Raw genomic sequence first — 21,606 nt, forward strand, 5'->3', positions numbered from 1 at the left:
TAGGCTATCAAAAGAGTGATGGAGAGAGAAATCAGAAAAATTCTCACTTTCGTAATACGTTAAATTGCATCTAAAATTTTCGGGTAAATAATACTAAATCTCCTGTTATTTCGTAAAGACTCAAGTTTTCCTGGGCTGACCGAACAGATACAATTTTTATAGCGCCGCTTAGAATGGATTTCTAGAAATCTAAAATTACTCTGGATAGCCTAAAAAGTATTTAAATGTATTTATGAGGAAACCGCAGTCCTTAGGTGCTCCTGAACAAATCCGATTTCCTCGATGCACGATCATGCTCTTAGTCCGCATCGTTGAGAACGACGGACGACCAAGAATTTGAGCATACTTCTACATTTGGCTTCTAAGTGATATTAATCATTCAAACTGTAGTGAACGGCAATAATCACTTGTAATTGTAAAATAGTTTTACCATAGTTTTATACAGGAGTTTTAAAAAAGATTCGAACTGTTTTTCGCTCCCTTTTAATAATAGATTACTCGGGTTTTGAGTTCAATAGAAAAAAAAATCATATTCCACCGATGACGAATCCTTTGTTGACTGCACAGAGTTATTTAAGCCGGAAAACTACAAAACTGATAAAATAAATGAGGTCTACTAACTCACCAATAACCTAGTAGATTAGCCCTGAGACATTCATACAGTGACCACCACAAGATTCACAAATGAAATGAACTTCGGATTCACTGGGAGTGCTGGTCAGATTATATGTTGACTAGTCATCGGTAATCGCTTTATGTCCATAAACAGAATACGTCCACCGAAAAAATAAAATGATAAACACCTGTGAATAAATGGATGAAATTATAAACTTAAGGGAGCTTTCTTTTCTTTGCGAAACTTTGATATTTATTAGGAATACCTTTTTTCGGACAGAACAACTGTAATATTGTTAAAACACGCCCTTTTCCAAAGGCCGCTGATGAAAAATTGCGCCGGATACCAGCAACGACCCATAGCCTGCGTCGCAGACACTCTAAACACGGTGCGTGGGCCAAATGCTGAATACGCAGGCTGCGGTAACGTCAGTCCACTATATTTTAACTACATTCTCACTCAAGCACAACTCGAACACCGATGATATCAATCCAAATGCTTCTGGAGATTTTTTCAAAATGCGCCGTTTGAAACTAATTGTTTTCACACAACATCTGCCCGAAAAAATGTTTAATTTATAGACTAGGAGTAGTCACCCACTGTTTCTCCTCAGGGATAGGTAGAGCGAGCGAAACGCGAGCGCGCGTGAAAATCACCCCACGCGAGAAAAGGCGACACACAGCGTGTCGCGTTTTCTCGTGTGGGGTGATTTTCACAAGCGCTCACGTTTCACACGTTCTACTATCCCTGAGGAGAAATGGGGGTTACTCGTAGTCTCAATTTAATTTATGGTATTCTATTTTCACTTAATCTGGTCTTTTAGACAATCCATGTTGACACGATGTCATGAGGAATGCTGCACACAATCTGCTGGGATCAAACACTTGTTTTCGAATACGTTAACACAACAACTCATGGTTTAGATTAATTCTGCATCAGCAGCTATCTGAAATGGACTGTCTGGACTCAATGAGGACCTGAGACAGAGTGCGTCAAATTTCGTTTCAGCAAATAAATTAATACTGTGTAAGGAGTAGTTCCTTTTTTTTTCACATTTTTATATTTCCGTCTATTTTTTTTTTCTAATTTATTATTGCTTTATTGTTACAGATCAAATTTTCTCTCTCGATTGCCTCGATTTATATGGGTTTTAAAGGAACAGTATCCCGTTACTGCGCATGCACCAAACTTTGATTTTTGGACAGGATGTCGCGAAATCAAAAGATGCGAGGAGAGTAAGAGAATCTTGAAAAATCCGTTTGCATCGCGCTGGGACGGGTTCAATACGACACTAAAACTTCTCAGGATTATAGATCAATGATATTTTGTTCCTGTTAAGTTTTTATTTGGGCAAATCTGGATTTTTTGGCGTTACTTTTATTGCCGTTGGCCGGAGGACCAAAAGATTGGAAGCAATTTGATGCCGATTGAAGGCTTATTTCTTCTGCTAGCTTCCATACAAGCTCAGATAATTGTGAAAGGAATACGCAGAAATGAAACAGCAACAATAAAGACTGTAAGAAAGAAACCGTTGAGACATTGATGTGACTGAGGAGATCTTGTGGAGGGGAGCTTCGTGAAGCAGAATGTTTTGCAACGACGCGTTAGTAAACTTTTAAATGAATCTCCTTACGGCCGACAAAATCGACAAACAGGCGCTACACGTTTTGAAAAACTAGTGACATGAATCATAATATCATTCTTGACTAATCTTTGTGATGATTCATAGCGTTGAGATTGCATTTTTATTTATGCCTTTCAAACGTTTGAGGCTAGAACGCGAGCAAATCAGGCAGATATTACTGGACTTGGAGCGATTGACCTCTGACACGAGTTTCAAATTAGAAAATATGTTTTTAAAGCAAGCGGAACGAGATTTTCGTGTCGCGAGGCGGCCCAGCTAGCGATAAAATCGCGATGAGTCTTCGAGCCGCGAGCCAAATTTTTATATAAGACGAAAGACTTCTTCGAAAGTCTAAAATATTACTTGAGAATATAAACAACAAATCTCTGTCGGCGGTGCGGTCCGGAAGGAAATCTTGTCGAGTCAATTTGACAGTCCTATTGTCTTTTGAAGAAAAAACAGATGACGCTCGCGCGTGCGCATAATCGGGACACTGTCCCTTTAAGTAAAATCTAAAATCGAATTCACTTTTAATCAATTCAAAATGGCGGATCCAAGATAGTGGATGGTTCCAGTTCCTTCTTCAACAATAAGGACGTCATCATGACATCACTGCTATTGTTAAAGATTATCAATGTGTTCAGTTAGCCAACCTCTTGATTTTATCACAAACCTTACTGTCTGAGAACTTTTCGATTTCGTTTCGCTTTTTTGAGAGAAATTTTCTTAGTGCGCCTTCCCCCGTTGCCCCTGTCTGGCGCTCCACGCCTCCTTCGCTCTTGACTTCGCACTTGATGTTGTTAACTTTCATGCTCTACTCTGAGCTAGACGCGCTAGAACGAAAAAAGCACCCTGGATCAATTCAGAATTAAAGAATGGCATGCGCGATCGTGATGCTGCCAAAAGAAAAGCTAAGGCATCGAACGATCCACGCGACTGAACAAAGTACAAAAAGTTGCGAAATACAATAAACAATTACATCAAGACTTCTGTACGATGTCTCGTTAATGGTTCCCTTTCTAGAAACTGTTCGCATAAATGCGCGGTACCTCAGGGAACAATTCTTGGTCCCCTTTTGTTTCTTATTTACATCAACGATTTGCCAAACTGCCTAACTTCATGCCAGCCTAGGATGTATGCTGATGACACATCAAGCTACATCACTTATGCAGATGTTGATGTGAATTCAATACAGTTAAATTTGAATCACGATTTAGGTAATCTATAAAGAAATGGCTTATTTCCAACAAACCTACTTTAAACACTTCTAAAACTGAATTTATGCTAATTGGATCAAGAGAAAAATTGAGTATTTTGTCGAGCCAACCTGAGCTCTCGATTGATAATGTTCCGTTAGAAAAAGTTACCTCTGTAAAATCGCTTGGAATACTTATTGATGAAAATCTACGGTGGCAAATGTGGCACTTTTGCATATGGCGCAATGGCGGCCGCACGTGTTTTTTAACGTTGGCCAAATTTTCGGCTACCATTGTTAAGTGCAGGCATCTGCAATTGTATTGCTTTGATGGCAACAAAAGATGAAACTGTAAGTCACTCTTGGAGGCCGAAATTGGACCTCTAAAAGCTAAATTAACCTCGATTGAAAAGTCATTCTTTGAATTGGAAAAGTCGGTCAAACACTTCTCCGCAAAGTATGATGAGCTCTTGAAGCAAGTAGAGCGCTCAAATGATAGAACAGCAAGCCTTTCCACTGATGTTAAGAACCTAAAGGAAGATATGAAGCAGTGCAAGAAAATAGGGCGCGAAATTGGAGACCTTTCTCAATACTTGCGCCGCGACTGCTTGGAGCTGACAGGCGTTTTACCAACCGAAGAAGTATCTTGTTTTGACCTTGTTTGTTCTATTGGGAAGGAAATGGGTATCGAGCTGCAAGATGAAGACATCTCCAAGGCCCACCGTTTACCTACTTACAATAAAAGTGCAGAAGACAAGATTATCGTCAAGTTTACGCGTCGCAGTATTCGGGACGAGTTTTACGGAAAGAGGAAAACAATCGCCGGCAAAGAAGTTGGTAAAGTTGGCACTCTACGGGATCTTTCTCAAGACCCAAAGAAGAAATTATATATCTCCGAGTCGCTAACACAAGCAAGAAAGAAATTGTTTGGCAGCATTAACAAGTTTAAGAAGGACAACGAGTGGAAATATATTTGGACCAACAACGGGCGAATATACCTCAAGCAAGGAGACGGGGAAAAGCGTACGTTCACATTCAACTACGCAGACGAGTTCGCTCACTTCAAAAGTAAATTTCCTCTTGGATAAGTGAAGTCTATTTTTTTCTTTTATTTAGTAGGTGCATATGCCAAAATCTTGCTGTTTCTAGTACCGATCCTGGTAAGTCATTCAGTTGGAACTGTTCAAGTTATTTAATTATAATCGCTTGACACGACTGTGAATTATTTATCGGAACTGCCATTTTATGGCTTAACAGACAGGCGAGAATTCGCGAAAGCTGTGGGATCATGGGTGTACGATACTGTTCTTACGCTTGAAGAAAGAGATTTATTTGAGAACGTTCTTGAAAGCCCTGACAAAAACGATCAGTTCTTGAATATCTTAGGAAATTTAAAGATAGAGTCAAAATACTACACAATCAAGCAATCTGTACTTATAGATGACACGCTATCATGGAAACATCAGGTGTCTTATTTATGTACTCGAATTTCTAGAAACACAGGAATTGTTGGCAAACTCAGACACTGCACCTCCCTTTTACAACTTAAACAACTATACTATAACCTGATCTATCCTTATATATCTTATGCGATGACCTCCTGGGGCAGTGCATTTACTACTCAAATTAAAAAAATCCAAACAAAACAAAATCATGTTATCCGCGTTATGTTCTTGGCCACCTTGTTTGGACCAGATACAGACAGTGCATTACCATTACTTAATTTACTGGATTTACTTACTGTTACAAATATCTATAAACTACAGCTTCTTAACTTCACTCATCAGTGGCATTCTAAAAAATTACCAAATATCTTTAATCAGCATTTTCGCTATGCAAGTGAAGTCCATACATATAATACGAGATATGCTTCAAAAAGTAACCTCTACAAACCACGTTCCAGGACCAATATAGGAAAGCAAACAACAGCGGCTATGGCGACCGAATTGTAGCAACAGCTCGCTACCCATATAAAAGACCTTTCAACTTATAACTTTCCTAAAACATTAAAAGAATACTTGTTGGCCGAACAATTAACTTACTGAAATTATTTTATTTTAATCATATCGTCATGTACTATGATGACTGTTTTCTCTTCTTTTTTTTGCCATCTATGTGCTTTCTTCTTTTTTTTTATGGTGTGTGTCTTAAGACGTTTTGTATGTCTAGTTATTGTGATGCCCTGTACATTCGACACTACTTTCAAAGAACTAGTTGCTAGCTCGAAAACCTTACGGTTATCTAGCCGCTAGGCATTTCCTTCTATGTAATAATATTTAGTTTAAATTGTAATTGAATATTCTACGTGTTAAGTTACTAATTATTCAATAAGTTTGACAAACCCTGTAATGGAAATGTGAATAAAGTGTTGTTGTTGTTTGTTGTTGGCAAACGCACATCGATAAATTATCTAAGACTTTCCCTTCTGGAGCAATTGAAAGAATTAGAGAATTTGTTCCAACGCCTACTCTCCATTGTATATACAACGCTCTCATTCAATCTCAATTCGATTATTGTAATATTGTTTGGAGTAATTGTGGAAAAAAATTGTTTGACAGGCTACAAAAGCTTCAGAACCGTGCTGCTTGTGTTCTAACCATTTCTAGATATGATGCTGATGCCAACCGCTTATTTAGACAACTTAATTGGAAAGATTTGAGCACTCAGTTTCAAATGCAAAAAGCCCTAATGGTTTACAAGTCTTTAAATGATCTTGTTCCAGGATATTTATCCTCTAACTTTGTTGAACGATATGGAACGCACTACTCCCTAAGGGACTCTCTTAACAAACTAACTGTCCCGTTCCCGCGAACTACCTTCATGAAGAACAGCTTCAGTTATAGCGGAGCAGTTCTCTGGAACAGCCTGCCCTGTGATACGAGAAAGGCCAAATCTTTCAGTCAATTTTAAACGACTGGCTTATCTGAATTTCTGATTTTTTTTGTGCTGTGTGCGCAGCATTCATGAAAAACAGGGCTTAGTTAGGTTAGTTGTAGGTAGTCTTGCTTATTGTTTAGGGTAGCTAGGTTTATTTATGAAACTTTTTTATACTCCTGATAGATTTTACCAAGTTTAAATAAAGAATTTTTCTATTCTATTCTCGCCTGAAAATGGGGGGCTAGGAAACCCTTCCCCCGTCCCCTGCGGTCACAGGAAGCCAAAAAAAGGCGGGCCCATTCTGAATCATCATCATCATCATCATCATCTTTATTTACAGACGGTTACAAACATCAGGCATTATCAAAAAATAAATAAATATTTCCATCCATGTAATATAAGGAAAAACACAACGTATCAGCGAAGGCTGAGTTTCAGCATCACTAATACAAACATGTTACTTACTAAGAAAAGAGAGCTAAATTAAAACCCTTTTTTTCATGAACTCCGTGTCTGAGTTAATTAATAATCGTCGAAAATTAGTTAGAGATGTTGCTTGCCACGGCTGAGAGCAGACTGTTCCAATCGAGTTAAAACATTATTGTATCGCTATTCTTTTACACCTAAAAGTGAGAGAGGGTTCATTATGAATGTTCTTTGTCTTTCTTAACGGCTTTCAGTCGGCAAGCAGTAACCTTTTCATGTTTCGTTCCTCGAAAGTCCAGAGAGAGCTTTCCGTCTTCATCAGTGTAGGGAGCTAGATACTTTTGCAAACGCTCTTCAGTGACAAGGGAAGGATCAAACACGCCATATGTACCCGACCATTGCCACTCGAGAAGCTCCTGAACGGTTTCAAACACAAGCCCCTTGCAGTGGGTGTGAAAACTCCGAATGATTTCAAATCCCGCCGATAAACAATACTGCTCGATCTTCGTCTTTGACTCAAGATGAAACAAACGAAAAATACGCTCTGCGTTTTCGGGATTCAGTAGCACGTAAGCGTTGTAATCAAACAAGGGTAGATAGGACATGTATTGAACTGCTATTTTTCCACCAACCTTAAGACTGTCAAACATGTTGTTGAAGACTTGTTGCTTGTTAGTCACCCAATGAAGAGCGTGATTACTGAAAATGATGTCGTAGACTTCAGCATCAATTCCTGGGAAGTTTATGGCACTCCCTTCTACAAACGAGAGATTTTCGATTTGACTGTGCGACTCTTTGGCCAGTTGAATTCGTTCCTTGTCAGGATCTACACCAATAATCTTTCCTTCGGGTCCTACCAACTCAGCGAGGTATGCAGACAGTTCTCCTGTGCCACAGCCTAAATCCAAGATGAAGTCTCCATCTTTGGGGCAGACATCTGTTTGGATGAAGTCTTCACCGTCCACTTTTTGCTCGGAAAGCGAGGCTTGCTGGTAACCTTCAGCTTCACTTCGTTGCGTTTCTTTTACGAGCGGACGAAACGTCGTTTAGAGATAAAATGGGTCGATGAAGTTGAACAAAAGTTTGAAAAGCCGGCTTATATTAGAGAGTAAAATCTAGCAGAGCATATGCCACGTGACTAAGTTCTGCGTGCTTCATTGTATCCAAATTCTATTTTAGGTGACCTGTTTTTCTCGATCGCGCCCAAAATATCCCCTTCCCCTTCAAACGCCTGCCACGTAGGTTAAGTTTTAGGTGACCCGTTTTTCTCGATTGCGCCCATAATATCCCCTTCCCCTTCGAATGCCTGCCACGTAGGTTAAGTTTTCGAACTAGAAATACAACTTACTTGACCCGGAAAAAGTTACGTGATAATTACACGCGACGTATTATAAAACCGGAAACTTTTAACGTTTGGGTCAACGGGGCAGAAATCTGTCTTTAACCTTAATACACGACTTTGGAATCATGAATATAAACACTCAGTCGTTGTGTACTATTATTGCAGTTTATTATTAGGAACTACGTTTCATTTCACCCCTCCCCCCCCCCCCCACCCCCCACCGCATTTCAACGACCTGTCATATTGTACCTAATTTTGTGCCCGTAATTTAGTGTAACTATAGGTAGCTTATGCCTCTTCGGTCATACCGGGCAAATACACTTCCTTATCTCTTAACTACGGATTGCCTTAAGATGAAAATTTCTGTTTTTTGTTATGAAATGACAGACCTGAAAGGCAATGAAAAAAGGAGAGCGTTATATATTTTTTGGCATTTACTCACTGTAAATAGAATAAATGTATACTTATACGCCCAAAATATAACACTACCCTAGACTGAGTCACGTAGAACGCAGTCAACTGATACTGTGATAGCTTAATTTAGCATCGTATTTAGTGCATTTGATCTCTAAAAGATTAGTCAACTCGTAAAGTAGTACAGGGAAGTGCAGCTGATGGTTCAGCAACTCTCGTAATTAACTAGACAGACTAGGAACAGGTTCATTTCGCATATGACTTTTTGTTCAGGCAAAAAACATTCTCTTCCGGTTTTTTTAAATGTGTCTAGACTTAAAATAAATGAATACTACCGACAAGCCCAAGGTGTAAACCCTCGACTGTGTTGTGGCGACCTGTGCGTTATTGATCTTTTAGAGATCAAATGCACAAAAGGTACTAAATTCGATACTAAATGAAGCTATCAGAGTATCAGTTGACGTGCGTTCTACGTGACTCAGTCCGTAGGGTAGTGTTATATTTTGGGCCCATCACAAGTATACATTTATTTTAAGTCTTGCACATTGAGTAAATGCCAAAAAAATATAATGTTCTCCTTTTTTCATTGCCTTTCAGGTCTGTCATTTCATAACAAAAAAACAGAAATTTGCGTCTTAAGGCAATCCGTAATTAACGGATTTGGCTTGGAACCAACTGTCAAATGAAATACGTGAGATGGGGGATCTTACTAGCTTTAAACTCGCCATATCTTAGGATATAACTTTTATTATGTTTTTATCTTATTTCTAATACTCATTTCTTGCTGTTATATTGTATTGTTAGTTAATCACTAGTCTTAATTTTTATAAATTGTAATTATCACACGGCATGTCTGAAAACTAGCTTGCTGAGCCATTTACCGTGTTTAAATAAAGTTAATTGATTGATTGAAGCGTATTTGCACGGCATAACCAAAGAGACATGAGCTACCTATAGTTTCACTAAATTACAGGTACAAAGTTAGGCACAATATGACAACGATGAGGGAGGTGTGAAATGAAACGTAGTTCATAATAATAAACTGCAATAATAAACAACGACAAAGTGTTTATATTCATGATTCCAAAGTCGGGTATTAAGGTTAAAGAAAGCTTTCTCCCATGTGGACCTGGACGCAAAATGTTTCCGATATAATACCTCACGTGTAATTATCAAGTAACTTTTTCTGAGTCAAGTAAGTTGTATTTTTAGTTCGAAAACTTAACCTACGTGGCAGGCGATCGAAGGGGAAGGGGATATTGCGGGCGCGATCGAGAAAAACGGGTCACCTAAAACTTAACCTACGTGGCAGGCGTTTGAAGGGGAAGGGGATATTTTGGGCGCGATCAGGAAAAACGGGTCACCTAAAATAGAATTCGGATACAATGAAGCACGTAGGACTTAGTCACGTGGTATATACTCTGCTAGATTTTACTCACTAATATAAGAAGGGGCTTTTCAAACTTTTGTGCAACTTCATCGACTCTATCTCTAAAAGACGTCTCGTCGACTCGTAAAAGAAATGCAACGAAGTCCTGCTGAAGGTTACCAACAAGCGTCGCTTTCCGAGCAAAAAGTGGACGGTGAAGACTTCATCCAAACAGATGTCTGCCCCAAAGCTGGAGATGTTATCTTGGATTTAGGCTGCGGTACAGGAGAACTGTCTGCATACCTAGCTGAGATGGTAGGACCCGAAGGAATGGTTACTGGTGTAGATCCTGACAAGGAACGAATTCAACTGGCCAAAGAAGCGCACAGTCAAATTGAGAATCTCTCGTTTGTAGAAGGGAGTGCCATAAACTTCCCAGGAATTGGTTCTAAAGTCTACGACATCATTTTCAGTAATTACGCTCTTCATTGGATGACTAACAAGCAACAAGTCTTCAACAACATGTTTGAAAGTCTTAAGGTTGGTGGAAAAGTAGCAGTTCAATACATGTCCTATCTACCCTTGTTTGATTACAACGCTTACGTGCTACTGAATCCGGAGAACGCAGAGCGTATTTTTCGTTTGTTTCATTTTGAGTCAAAGACGAAGATGGAACGCTATTGTTTATTGGCGGGATTTGATGAAATTATTCGGAGTTTTGATACCCACTGCAAGGGGCTTGTGTTTGAAACCGTTCAAGAGTTTCTCGAATGGCAATGGTCGACTACATGTGGCCTGTTTGATCCTTCCCTTGTCACTGAAGAGCGATTGAAGAAGTATCTGGGTCCCTACACTGATGAAGACGGAAAGCTCTCTCTCGACTTTCGAGGAACGAAACATGAAAAGGTTACTGTTTGCCGACTAACAGCCGTTAAGAAAGACAAAGAACATTTATAAAGAACCCTCTTTTACATAAATTCATAGCGTACGACTGTTATATTTCTTTTTGTTTCACCTAATTCATTCGTAGGTGTGGTGTAAAGCTAATTTTTTTTGAACAAAGGGTCTCACCGCAGCATAGACTCTGACTTTTAGTTGAAAAACACGAACTTTATGCAGTAATACATTGAATGAATGTAAAATTAAAATTAAACAACAAGTTTTTTTCACTACGGAAAGTATGTCTCTTACCGTCTTGGTTAAAACAAATTATGTTTTGAGTTTCTTGGATTATAGGAATACCTAGCCGGTTTGTACTATTAAAAATTTGAGCCAAATGATCTGGTACAATGTGATTTTTCAATGTATACATTATTGTGGCTAATTGCCTTGTCCTTCGTGTCTCAAGATTATCCCACCCAATTTCATCCAGTATCTCAACTGACCGTCTATCGCAACTAGAGAAGGTTATCACCCTGGCAGCTCTGTTTTTCCCACAGCTCCCTCACATTATACTACAATAATTAAAATACGGTAGTACAATGGAGTTAATTTGTACATCGTAGTTAATCTAGGATAAGTTATGAGATTCCTTACACGTCTCAGAACCCCAATCCCTCCAGAAACCTTCTTAGCAATTTTGTCTACATGATCTCTCCGAGTTAATGATTGATCTATTTTAACACCAAGATGTTTGTACGTCTAATGCCTGATAAGGGGTTTGTGATAGACATGAATATTAAGCTGGTGCTGAGGGTATTTTATCCTGCATTGACGTGCCACAATGATATATTTTGTCTTTATCACATTTAGGCTAAGTTTATTCGCTATTAGCTATGTATGAATTTCATGTAGATTATATGGTGTTCTAGGATGTGCTCATCAGAATGTGCAACAGTTAAACGTGGAAGTATCATCTGCATACATCGACACTTTAGAGTAGAGGTTACAAGATCGAAGACCACGAGCGTTTACCATTTGTATAGAAAACCCGAAAATTCCGGGGAGAATTCAAATGGAACAGTTCATCCCGGTGGAAATTTTCCGAAAGAAAGGTAATACCATTCGAGCTATTTATTACCTTTTTCCCGTTTTTACCGAAGCGACCGAAATATTCTGTACCATTTGTTTGGATTACCAGTGCCAGGCTCGAAGTCGAGAGAAAGCGAAAAATTTACCGGTATATTGTAAATGGTAAAACTCAATCCCGTTCATGTTTTCGGTGCCAAAAAAATTACCAGTACCATTTGGCGCAAATGTTTCACGACACCGCAGTTTCCCTACAAATGGTAAGCGCTCCATTAAACAATAAATAGTAGCAGACCTAGAATAGAACCCTATGGTATTCCGTTTTAGTGGTGCAGCTATATGACAGTACACCATCAATAAAAATTTTTTTGTGTTCTTTTTGTAAGGTATGAAGCAACTCCAATTTAGGCTTGCTACGCATACACCATATAGTTTCAGTTTTTCCAACAGAATTCTGCGATCCATGATGTCGAAAGCCTTTTTAAGATCTAAGAATATGACACCAATGAATACGCCTTTATCCATATTTAGAAACCAATCATTAGTAACGACTAATAAAGCGGTCAAAAAGGAATGTAGGGGTCTGAAGCTTGATTGAGAGTCAGAAAGTAAACCATATTCTGTGAGATTACCGTAAAGTTACAAAAAATTAGTTTTTTCTATCAGCTTAGTAACGGCTGGTAATACGGAAATTGGTCTGTAATTTCCAGGAATGCTTTTCTTTTCATTTTTGTATATAGGTGCCACTTTTGCTAATTTTCTGTCCCTTTGGGAAAATTCCAGTTCTAATAGAAAGGTTGAAAAGATTGGTAAGGGATGGATCTATTACTGTTTGCCTCCTGTAACAGCGAAGGAGTGCTTAACAAGGGAGTCTGATAGCTGCCTTGAGGAGGGTGGCAGCTGGGAAGCTTGTTTCGGTCCAATTCGGTAAAATGGAAATTTAAAGCATTCCCAATATCATCTGGGGTAGTATAATTTGTGTTGTTATATTCTATCTTTTTAATCGACGTTGTAATCAGATTATTACGCAGTAAATTGTTAACTTCTTTCATGTCTGATTTAGGTTCTTTGAGTTTTCTCCAAAGTAATTTCTATAATATTCTTCTTTGGCAGTTTTAATTTCGTAATAAATTTTATTTCTAATACTTTTGTAGTCAAGCCAGTTCTTTTCAGTATCTTTTTAAGCTGGTCTCTTTCAAAAATAAGTTTGTTTAACTCAGATGTTATTGAGGGTCCACAACAGGTTTGGCCAAGAGCCATAATAGGTCCTATTATGGCTCTTGGTTTGGCGGGATGCGGGATTTGGCTATTTTTTGTGGTGATATTCGGGATGCGAGCTCAAAAAAGGAGCGGGAAGCGGGAGTTTTGATAATGAGCGGGAGTGGGATTTCCTTTTTCTATTGGGTTGGGAGGCGGGAATCGTAAGTTTTGTCGTGACTACATTTTGGCACCTTTTAAAACCGACCGTGAGAAAAAAGGACTGTTTTGCAAACTATTGCAGGTCACACCCACCTATTTTTGCGCGGATTTAAGAATGGAGGAAATAAAGAGATTTTAAACAAGAATCGAGGACCAAGCTCGAAAAGGGTGGAAAGGTAAACTTCTGCATGGGGGTTGTTTGCATTTGGTTGTGCTGTTCGATTTCATACCAGGTTTATGTTTCCATATCTGAAAGAGAACATTCTATAAATCTGTGCAACCATTGTGTTCATACATATTTTTCATGACCCGTAGTCAGCGTAGACAATTGGCTTCATCGCCTAATGGAATCTAGCAGTAAAGAAATCGAAGCATCCTTCTACCCGATTCAACCGGCTGTTTCCAAATGGCCGGAACTCAGATCGAAGTAAACCTTCTTTTTTATACTGATACGCTCGGAAAAAAGTAAATAAACAAAAAAGGAAAACAGAAAATAGAGTTACGGTCGCTAATGGCTAAGTCAAGAACCTTAAACATCTAAGCCTCCTATTTCAAAAAGGTTGGTCTTAAACATTGTATAATGAAAGCAAGAAACGCGTTAAAAAAAATAGGGCGGGATCGGGATTCGGACGTAAACCGAGGCGGGATAGCGGGATTAAGAGGAAAAAAAAAAACAAGCGGAAAGGCGGGATTTGAGAACCCTATTGTGGACCCTCGTTATTCAAGGTGCTTGCCTGGCTCACCCCCTTTCAAGTTCCAAAGGAGCGTGAAGGTTACGGACTGAAAGACAGGATTCTTTCATGTTTGCCAGGCAGAATTTGGATCGTTGTAATTTCCAATAGTTTCCCAAGGGTTTAGTATTCGATCTTCTCTAAACTAAGTTCGGTCAAAATTTCTAAAGTGCCTTGATTCGATAACTCTAGGGTAGCCTTGATGGATTGTAATTTTCGTATAGCATATATGAGGTTATTCCTCTGAAATCACTTTTGAAGAGAACATGAGGAATTTTTCAACACGCCTCGAGAATAGAGATTACCCAGCTAAAACTGTAGAAAAACATCTCTCAGAGGTCATTTTCGCAGACAGAAAGAAAGCACTAGAACAGGGAAACAAAAATGCACATAAGAAAATACTACCCTTTGAAACGCAATGCCACCCTGCGTTGCCCAACCTCAAGAACATATTCATGAGGAAATGGCCCTTATACAGAACCAACGATACCTGAGAAACATCTTTAAGGAGCCTCCCCTCATTTCAGATCGCAAAGGAAAATGCCTAAAAGACAATCTAGTAAGCGCTAAACTATAAAGGTTTTAAGACCAATCTATTTGCGAACTGCAGGAGTCGTGCAGGCCCGTCAACACTCTGCGTATTTACCTCGTACCCAGAATGAGAAAAAAAAGGTTTATACACTGCACTCGCGAATTGTTTAGGTGAACCACAAAGAAACATAACAGAGTTATACACTGTAAAGAGTGTAATTTTCTTTATGAATGTTCTTTGTCTTTCTTAACGGCTGTCAGTCGGCAAGCAGTAATCTTTTCATGTTTCTTTCCTCGAAAGTCAAGAGAGAGCTCTCCGTCTTCATCAGTGTATGGAGCTAGATACTTTTGCAATCCCTCTTCAGGCCTTGCGGTCACGTCTGCAGTTTGCAGTTCACGTTTGAACCGCAGGAAGGGCTTCCAGCGGTAAGTGATTTACGGCAAGGTTTTTGTCACAAAAAAATGCGTTTAAAGGCATGAACTAGCTTTTTACATCCGTTTGCGATGTGTTTCTTGGGTTTTTGATCTCCAATCAATGAATTATTGCTGATTTTTGGGTGATTAAACTGATGCACTTTCACTTGATGGAAACAACATGGCAACCCTAAGCAATGAACGCGTAGTTCAAATCGATTTTATATTCCTTTCTGCCGTACTAGCAAAAGAAAATATTCTGTTCCAATCCAGAGTTAAATTTTTTTTTGTATCTTGTTACGGAATTCATAACTTAACTCAGTCTCTGTTTAGTTCCTATTTTTAACGTATCACTCCGCGAGTTTCGTTTTTTTTTTGCTTATTTGAGATTATTTCTTTGAGACTGGGGTCTCCAGGCTTCATAAGCCTCCTGGTTTTTTCTGGGCTCCCTTGCACCCTTACAATTCCTATATGTATTCTTGTATTGCATTATATTTTGCCTAAATAAAAATGAACTGAACTGAACTGAACGCCTTGCTAAAATTTGAAATCTCGGCAACGCGAAACTGCAAACGCGTAACTGCAAACTGCGGTTTGCGGTTTGCGGTTTGCGGTTTGCGGTTTGCCTGATGCTTAAGGTCTCTAATAACAGCCGCACATGTCGCCTCAGCGCAGTCGAGGTTTTACACCTTGGCGGCTTGTCAGTAGTATTCATATATTTTAAGGGCCTCTTCACATGAGCACGGTTGACCAGGCTAGCACGGTTTCCGAGAACTCGCAGGGCCTCAAAATCCTTTGTAAAAATTTCAATGTGTTCATATGAGAGAGCGGGCTAACTCGGTTCCCGAGAATCTCGGTTTTTCCAACGGGAGATCCCAGTAAATTGGCTAAAAATTTTGCCGTATGAACACTTCAGCCCAGTTAAAGGGATGAAAGCAGGAAAGCGTGAAATGAAACGTAGTTCATAGTAATAAAGAGCAATAATAGTACACAACGACAGAGTCCTGTACTACCGAAAGCCGAGGAGGGTCGTCCGACTTCAGACTTCCAACTTTCGTAGGAATGAAAGGCGATGGTAGGCCTACACGACTTTTACCTTATGCTAAAATGCTGCTTGTTCGAATAACTTTTTTTTCCCTTCTGCCGGGTAGATTATGCTCTGGACGGTTCTGGTTAAGCCGCCTGTTTCACATTGAGAAGTCATGGCGCACATATCAAATTACTGTGGTTTTTGTTTCTGGTCGTCAGGATTTGCCCTCTGATGTGAGAGCATATTCCCTTAATAATAATAATAATAATAATAATAATAATAATAATAATAATAATAATAATAATAATAATAATAATAATAATATCATAATGGAATTTATATAGCGCTTATACATCGCTGTTCTAAGCGCTTTACAATGTAAAAAAGGGCATAAGATATCATTAATTAATCACAAGCTTACATATAACACTACTGTACATATTGGGAAATTTATAGCATACACATCTTCAAAAGGAAAGAAAACAAAAACAAATATGATGAAACTAAATGTCATATACCTTTTTAAAAAGAGACGTTTTCAACTTAGATTTAAAAAGATTAACAACAGAACAAGTTCGAATTTCAAAGGGGAGCTTGTTCCATAGTCGGGGTACAGCAACGGAAAACGCTCGCTGGCCATAAGTTTTCGTGTTAAATTTGGTTCTTCAAGGCGTAAATGATCCCTTAATGACCGCAATGTCCTTGATTGATGGTAAAAAAATGATGGTAAAATTTTAAAATATCTTCACCTCTTTTAAAGAGTAAAGCTTTTTATTACGACCGAGTAAGGACTCTAATTTTCTCCAAAGTGCCCTTTGGATCTGAATAACTATGTGATTGTTTTTAGTCCGTGAATCTGCAATGCTGTATCACGCTTGGTCCAGCTGCTTAGTTTTCTTTGCAGGATGTTAAATTATAACGGATAGTGATTTAGAGATCCAAAGTTATAAAAATGAAGTACAGCTTAAAATGAAGCTGCATCAACTGTGGAGAATGCATTGTGACCCAGTAGATTCCAGCTTAGTGTTTTTCTAAAGAAAATGTGAGTCCTTTCACTGGACCGCGTATTTCCTTCCTTATTTGCAGCTTTTTAATAAGCTTAACAGTGTTTGGACTGTTTTGTTATCAGTTGCCTCTTTCTGATCAGGTAAGACCATGGTTTCGGTTCCCCAAGTGAACATCACCAGTTGCCTGATGGGCTTTGTGCTTAGTTGCTCTTACAAGAGCAACTTTAGTTGATCTCTTTTGTGGCTAGAACGGTACAGCTGTTCTTTCTACTGAGCCTTGCCCTCGAGCATTAAAACCCTCATGGCGGATCGCGCGGCAATCGAGCCTGACAGAGGAGTCAAGTCGGAAGTTGGAAATAGGAAGTCGGAAATCGGAAGTTGGAAGTCAGAAGTCGGAAGACCCTCCTCCGCTTTCGTAGTCCTTACATCAATGAGTTCAAAGTCGGGTATTAAGGTGAAAGACAGATTTCTCCCATTTCCTAAACTTAAATAGTTTCCGATTGTATTTGCTCACGTTTAATTATCACCTAATTTTTTCCGGGTCAAGTAAGTTGTATTTTTAGTTCGAAAGCATAAACTGCGTGGCAGGCGTTCGAAGGGGAATTGAAGGCGGGGAAAGGGCGGGAATGGGCGCGAGAGAAACAGGTCACCCAAAATAGAATTAGGATACAGTGAAGCATCGTATGACTTAGTCACGTGGGCTGAGCAACTTTAGTTGATCTCTTTTGTGGCTTGAACGGTACAGCTGTTCTTTCTACTGAGCCTTGCCCTCGAGCATTAACACCCGCATGGCGGATCGGGCGGTAATCGAGCCTGACAGAGGAGTCAAGTCGGAAGTTGGAAATAGGAAGTCGGAAATCGGAAGTTGGAAGTCAGAAGTCGGAAGACCCTCCTCCGCTTTCGTAGTCCTTACATCCATATTTATATTTTTTATTTACAGTCAAAGCAGGTCAAGCGTACCTCCCAAGATTCTATTAATGAATTGATTACAGTGAAACCTCTATTAAGCGGACAGTAGCCGAAGTCCCCAAATTTATTTCCCTTATTTACTTTAAATGAAACCTTTATTAAGCGGACACCTCTATTAAGCGGACGCGGACACCTAAAAAGTACCTGAAATGGTCATTTTGTATTGTTGCCAACCTGTATTAAACGGACACTTTTAATTAAATTCCACCACCCAACATGCCAGACAGCGGCATGCTATTTTACCGTCAAGTGTAACGATTCTGTTAGCTTTTCTTTCTTGTCTCCTTGTTTTTTTTTTTCTTCGTTAAGGACCAAATAGATTCTTTTCAATTAAAGCAAATCATTGCGTTTTTGAACTAAGTGTTCCGTGTGTGTGTTTATTTCATTGCGTGATTGCGACCGAGTTTGATTATAGAATTTAGTACAACCGGTTAAGAGTTGCACTGCATGCAGTTGAAAGTTTGAACGTTAAACATGAATCAGGATCGAAAAAAATAAAAGCAGTTCTTTATCATGCAGACATTTCCAAATGATATTTCTCGGTTTGTCACTTGAAAATCGTGTTTTACTTTTTGCATGAATTAAAGCAAAGGTCAAGGAGTAGTGACGTCACTGGACGGCATTAATGGCCGGTCGATTCAGACGTTACTGAGGGAGTAATAACGACTCGAAGTAATCGGATGAAATTCAGGCTAGGAAACTGAGCTGGTAGAATTAAATTTTGTAACTGCCTCGCGTGTGAATTCACGGCTCATTACGCATGCAATCTGAAACGGATTCAACTTTCGAATAATAAATTCATTAATGGGATCTTGGGGGGTATGCTTGACCTGGCTTGACTGTAAACTAATAATAAGAATAAGAAGAGGAAGAAGAAGAAGAAACTTTATTAACTTTCATTTTATTCTAAACTAATTATGGTCACCTAAAATAGAACTCGGATACAATAAAGCACGTAGGACTTTTAAGTCACGTAGCGTGTTGAGAGACAAATCATATATGCATGCTTTGATAGATTCTAACTCTATAATATAAGCAGGCTTTTCACACTTTTGAGCAACTTCACCATCGCATTTGATTTCTCAAAGACGTTTCGAAAACTCGTAAAAGAAAATGCAACGAAGTCCTGCTGAAGGTTGCCAACAAGCCTCGCTTTCCGAGCAAAAAGTGGACGGTGAAGACTTCATCCAAACAGATGTCTGCCCCAAAGCTGGAGACGTCATCTTGGATCTAGGCTGCGGTACAGGAGAGCTGTCAGCATATCTAGCTGAGCTGGTAGGACCCCGAGGAAAGGTTATTGGTGTCGATCCTGATAAGGAACGAATTCGAGTGGCCAAGGAGTCTCACAGTCAAATCGAGAATCTGTCATTTACAGAGGGGAGCGCTTCAAGCTTTTTCACAATGGATTCAAATTCATACGACATTGTTTTCTGCAATGCTGCTCTCCACTGGATGCCTGAAAAACAACAAGTCTTCAACGGCATGTTTTCAAGTCTGAAAGCTGGAGGGAAAATAGCTGTCAACTACCTGGACCGTCTGCCTCCGTTTGAGTTCAACGCATACATGCTGCTGAACCCAGGGAATGGAGAACGTATTTGCCACGAAATGTACCAATGTGAGTCCAAAACTAAGATCGAACATTATTGTTTATCATCTGGGTTTCAAATTGTCAAGCATTACGAATTTTGCGTCCCGTTTGTTTTTAATTCCATTGACAGTCTTCTGAAATGGCACTGGTCGGTTACGCACGGTGTATTGGATCTTTCACTCCTCACTGAAGAGCGTCTGAAGAAGTATCTTTCTCCTTACGTTGGCGAAAATGGGAAACCTTGCCTGGATTTCCGAGGCAAAAAAGAGGAATCTACTGTGTACAGATTGATTGCCGTCAAGCAGGCTGAAAACGCCGGTTAAAAAACATTGGAGTAGAAATATCAGCATAATAGCTTTTTTTTGAATGTGCTGTTAGCTTTTAGTTTAAATGCAATCCTACAGCTACGATATTGTAGACAAAGACGTTCGAACAACTTTGCACGCATTAATACTGACGTTGGATTCCGTTTTATGCACTTATCATGGGGCCATCCAGTAGGACTATCCCAGGGACATACGAGAGTAGGGCGCGGAATTTGTTAACTTTTGTTACCAATTTTTGGTTCCCGTTGGGTTATTTGATTACTTTGCACTTTTAGCAGCTGGATCCTTGCGGAAAGACCAGCGCGATTCGTTGTATAATTATTCTTGTTATGATTTAATTTTGTTTGTTTTCACTTTCCTAAAGTAATACTATCACTGTCTTTTTGTTGCCCCTTCTTGGCTATAAACATGTAATCCAATCGCAAAATAAAAAGCATATTGGAAAAATATTCATTGACTCCTAATTACTGAAATGGCTCTTAGGCCTGTTTCAAACGTCGTGCTACTGCCGTGTAAGCTGGCTCGACTGTAGCTCGACTGCAGCACGACACTAGCACGACTTGGTTTCAGAAGCCGAATTTAATTCAGTCGACTAGAACGGCTGTTGCTGAAAACAAAACAATAATAAAGAAACGGTTCAGCAAACTTTCAAATGTATTCTAATGAATTTGTAATTTATGAATTGAGTTCGGCACGGCAGTAGCACGACGTTTGAAACGGGCCTTAGTTGTTGAATGATTAGGACACCTCACCAGTATTGCCCTCTCCCATTTCATTCGATTCATTACCAACTTCATCACGTGCGGTGGACAAATGCACTTTATTCACTGATATATTCTATCATCCCTCTAAGAAAGAGGTATTACTATTTTATTATTATTATTATTATTATTATTATTATTATTATTATCATCATCATGATCATCACTATTATTCAGGATCATGCTGCCTACATAATAGACTTTATTGGGGGCGCTCAGGCGGGTTAAGGGTGCGAGCGCGAATCGCGAAACCTTCAAGACGAAGGAAAATGTAAAATTGTTAATTTTTTATTTCGAGTGTTTTTTTTTCTCTTTGTTTCAATTTGGTTAGCATACATTACCATACCCCAAAACAATAGAAAAATATAAATATACCGACTGAGATATATAACAACATAAATAAAAGGTGCGCTTCAGTGGAAATCAATGACAGGTTATAATTTCTCTCCTCCAAACGTTCATCAGGCGAACACTAGTTTCTGTTGGCTGATAATTCGTCCCATATGATGTGTGATGATGTGTGATCAAAGCGTGATGCAAGTTGTTAAAATCAATTCGATCCTGTTAAATTTGCCGCATCTTTCAACCCCCCAAATTGATCGAGCTCTTTTTGTCCGCCCATATCTGCCATTCCAAGGTGATTTTGTTCGCAAGACCTCAGATCACACACAAGAGATTCCGTTTCAATTAAGTTAGTGAGAGCAAACAACATATCCTTGTAGTTTCATTATGCTGCTCGTCTCACCATTTTGCCGCTGGAGGTACAGGCGAGGACACTGGCCGAATTCGCTAACCTTCTGGCGTAATTTGGGTAAGCCAAAAAACACTTTGAAGAGACGTAAACAATGTTGACGCATATTAAAACATCTTTTGTCAATTCTCGTTTGAGACTGTTGATAAAAATAGAAAAATTGTGGGTAGAGATGTGTCGGATTTCCGGGCCCAGCGGTTGGAAGGCCGATTAACGCTAACCCGGGGGCAAGTTTTAATTTGGGCTTC

The 21,606-nt window shown here is 39.3% G+C and overlaps 3 protein-coding genes across 3 annotated transcripts; 2 read left to right on the forward strand and 1 right to left on the reverse strand.

The window, feature by feature from the left end:
- Nucleotides 1–6,943: 6,943 nt before the first annotated feature.
- Nucleotides 6,944–7,775, reverse strand: LOC140949587 (uncharacterized; the record flags this gene model as incomplete). The annotated part of the gene is made up of 1 exon (XM_073398746.1): nt 6,944–7,775. A coding segment is annotated over one exon (819 nt), but the record flags the coding sequence as incomplete, so codon positions are not given.
- Nucleotides 7,776–9,952: 2,177 nt separating this feature from the next.
- Nucleotides 9,953–10,833, forward strand: LOC140951010 (demethylmenaquinone methyltransferase-like). The gene has a single exon (XM_073400230.1). The coding sequence runs from the start codon at nt 10,017–10,019 to the stop codon at nt 10,818–10,820; it is 804 nt and encodes a 267-aa protein (XP_073256331.1). The 5' UTR covers nt 9,953–10,016; the 3' UTR covers nt 10,821–10,833.
- Nucleotides 10,834–19,021: 8,188 nt separating this feature from the next.
- On the forward strand, nt 19,022–20,273 carry LOC140950908 (uncharacterized). The gene has a single exon (XM_073400124.1). The coding sequence runs from the start codon at nt 19,046–19,048 to the stop codon at nt 19,841–19,843; it is 798 nt and encodes a 265-aa protein (XP_073256225.1). The 5' UTR covers nt 19,022–19,045; the 3' UTR covers nt 19,844–20,273.
- The last annotated feature ends 1,333 nt before the right edge of the window (nt 20,274–21,606 follow it).

The sequence above is a fragment of the Porites lutea genome, chromosome 10 (assembly GCF_958299795.1).
Source record: "Porites lutea chromosome 10, jaPorLute2.1, whole genome shotgun sequence".
Lineage (NCBI taxonomy): Eukaryota > Metazoa > Cnidaria > Anthozoa > Scleractinia > Poritidae > Porites > Porites lutea.

What these genes read in the sequence shown, in the direction of transcription:
- LOC140951010 (XM_073400230.1), top strand. Translation starts at nt 10,017, where the DNA reads ATGCAACGAAGTCCTGCTGAAGGTTACCAACAAGCGTCGCTTTCCGAG.
- LOC140950908 (XM_073400124.1), top strand. Translation starts at nt 19,046, where the DNA reads ATGCAACGAAGTCCTGCTGAAGGTTGCCAACAAGCCTCGCTTTCCGAG.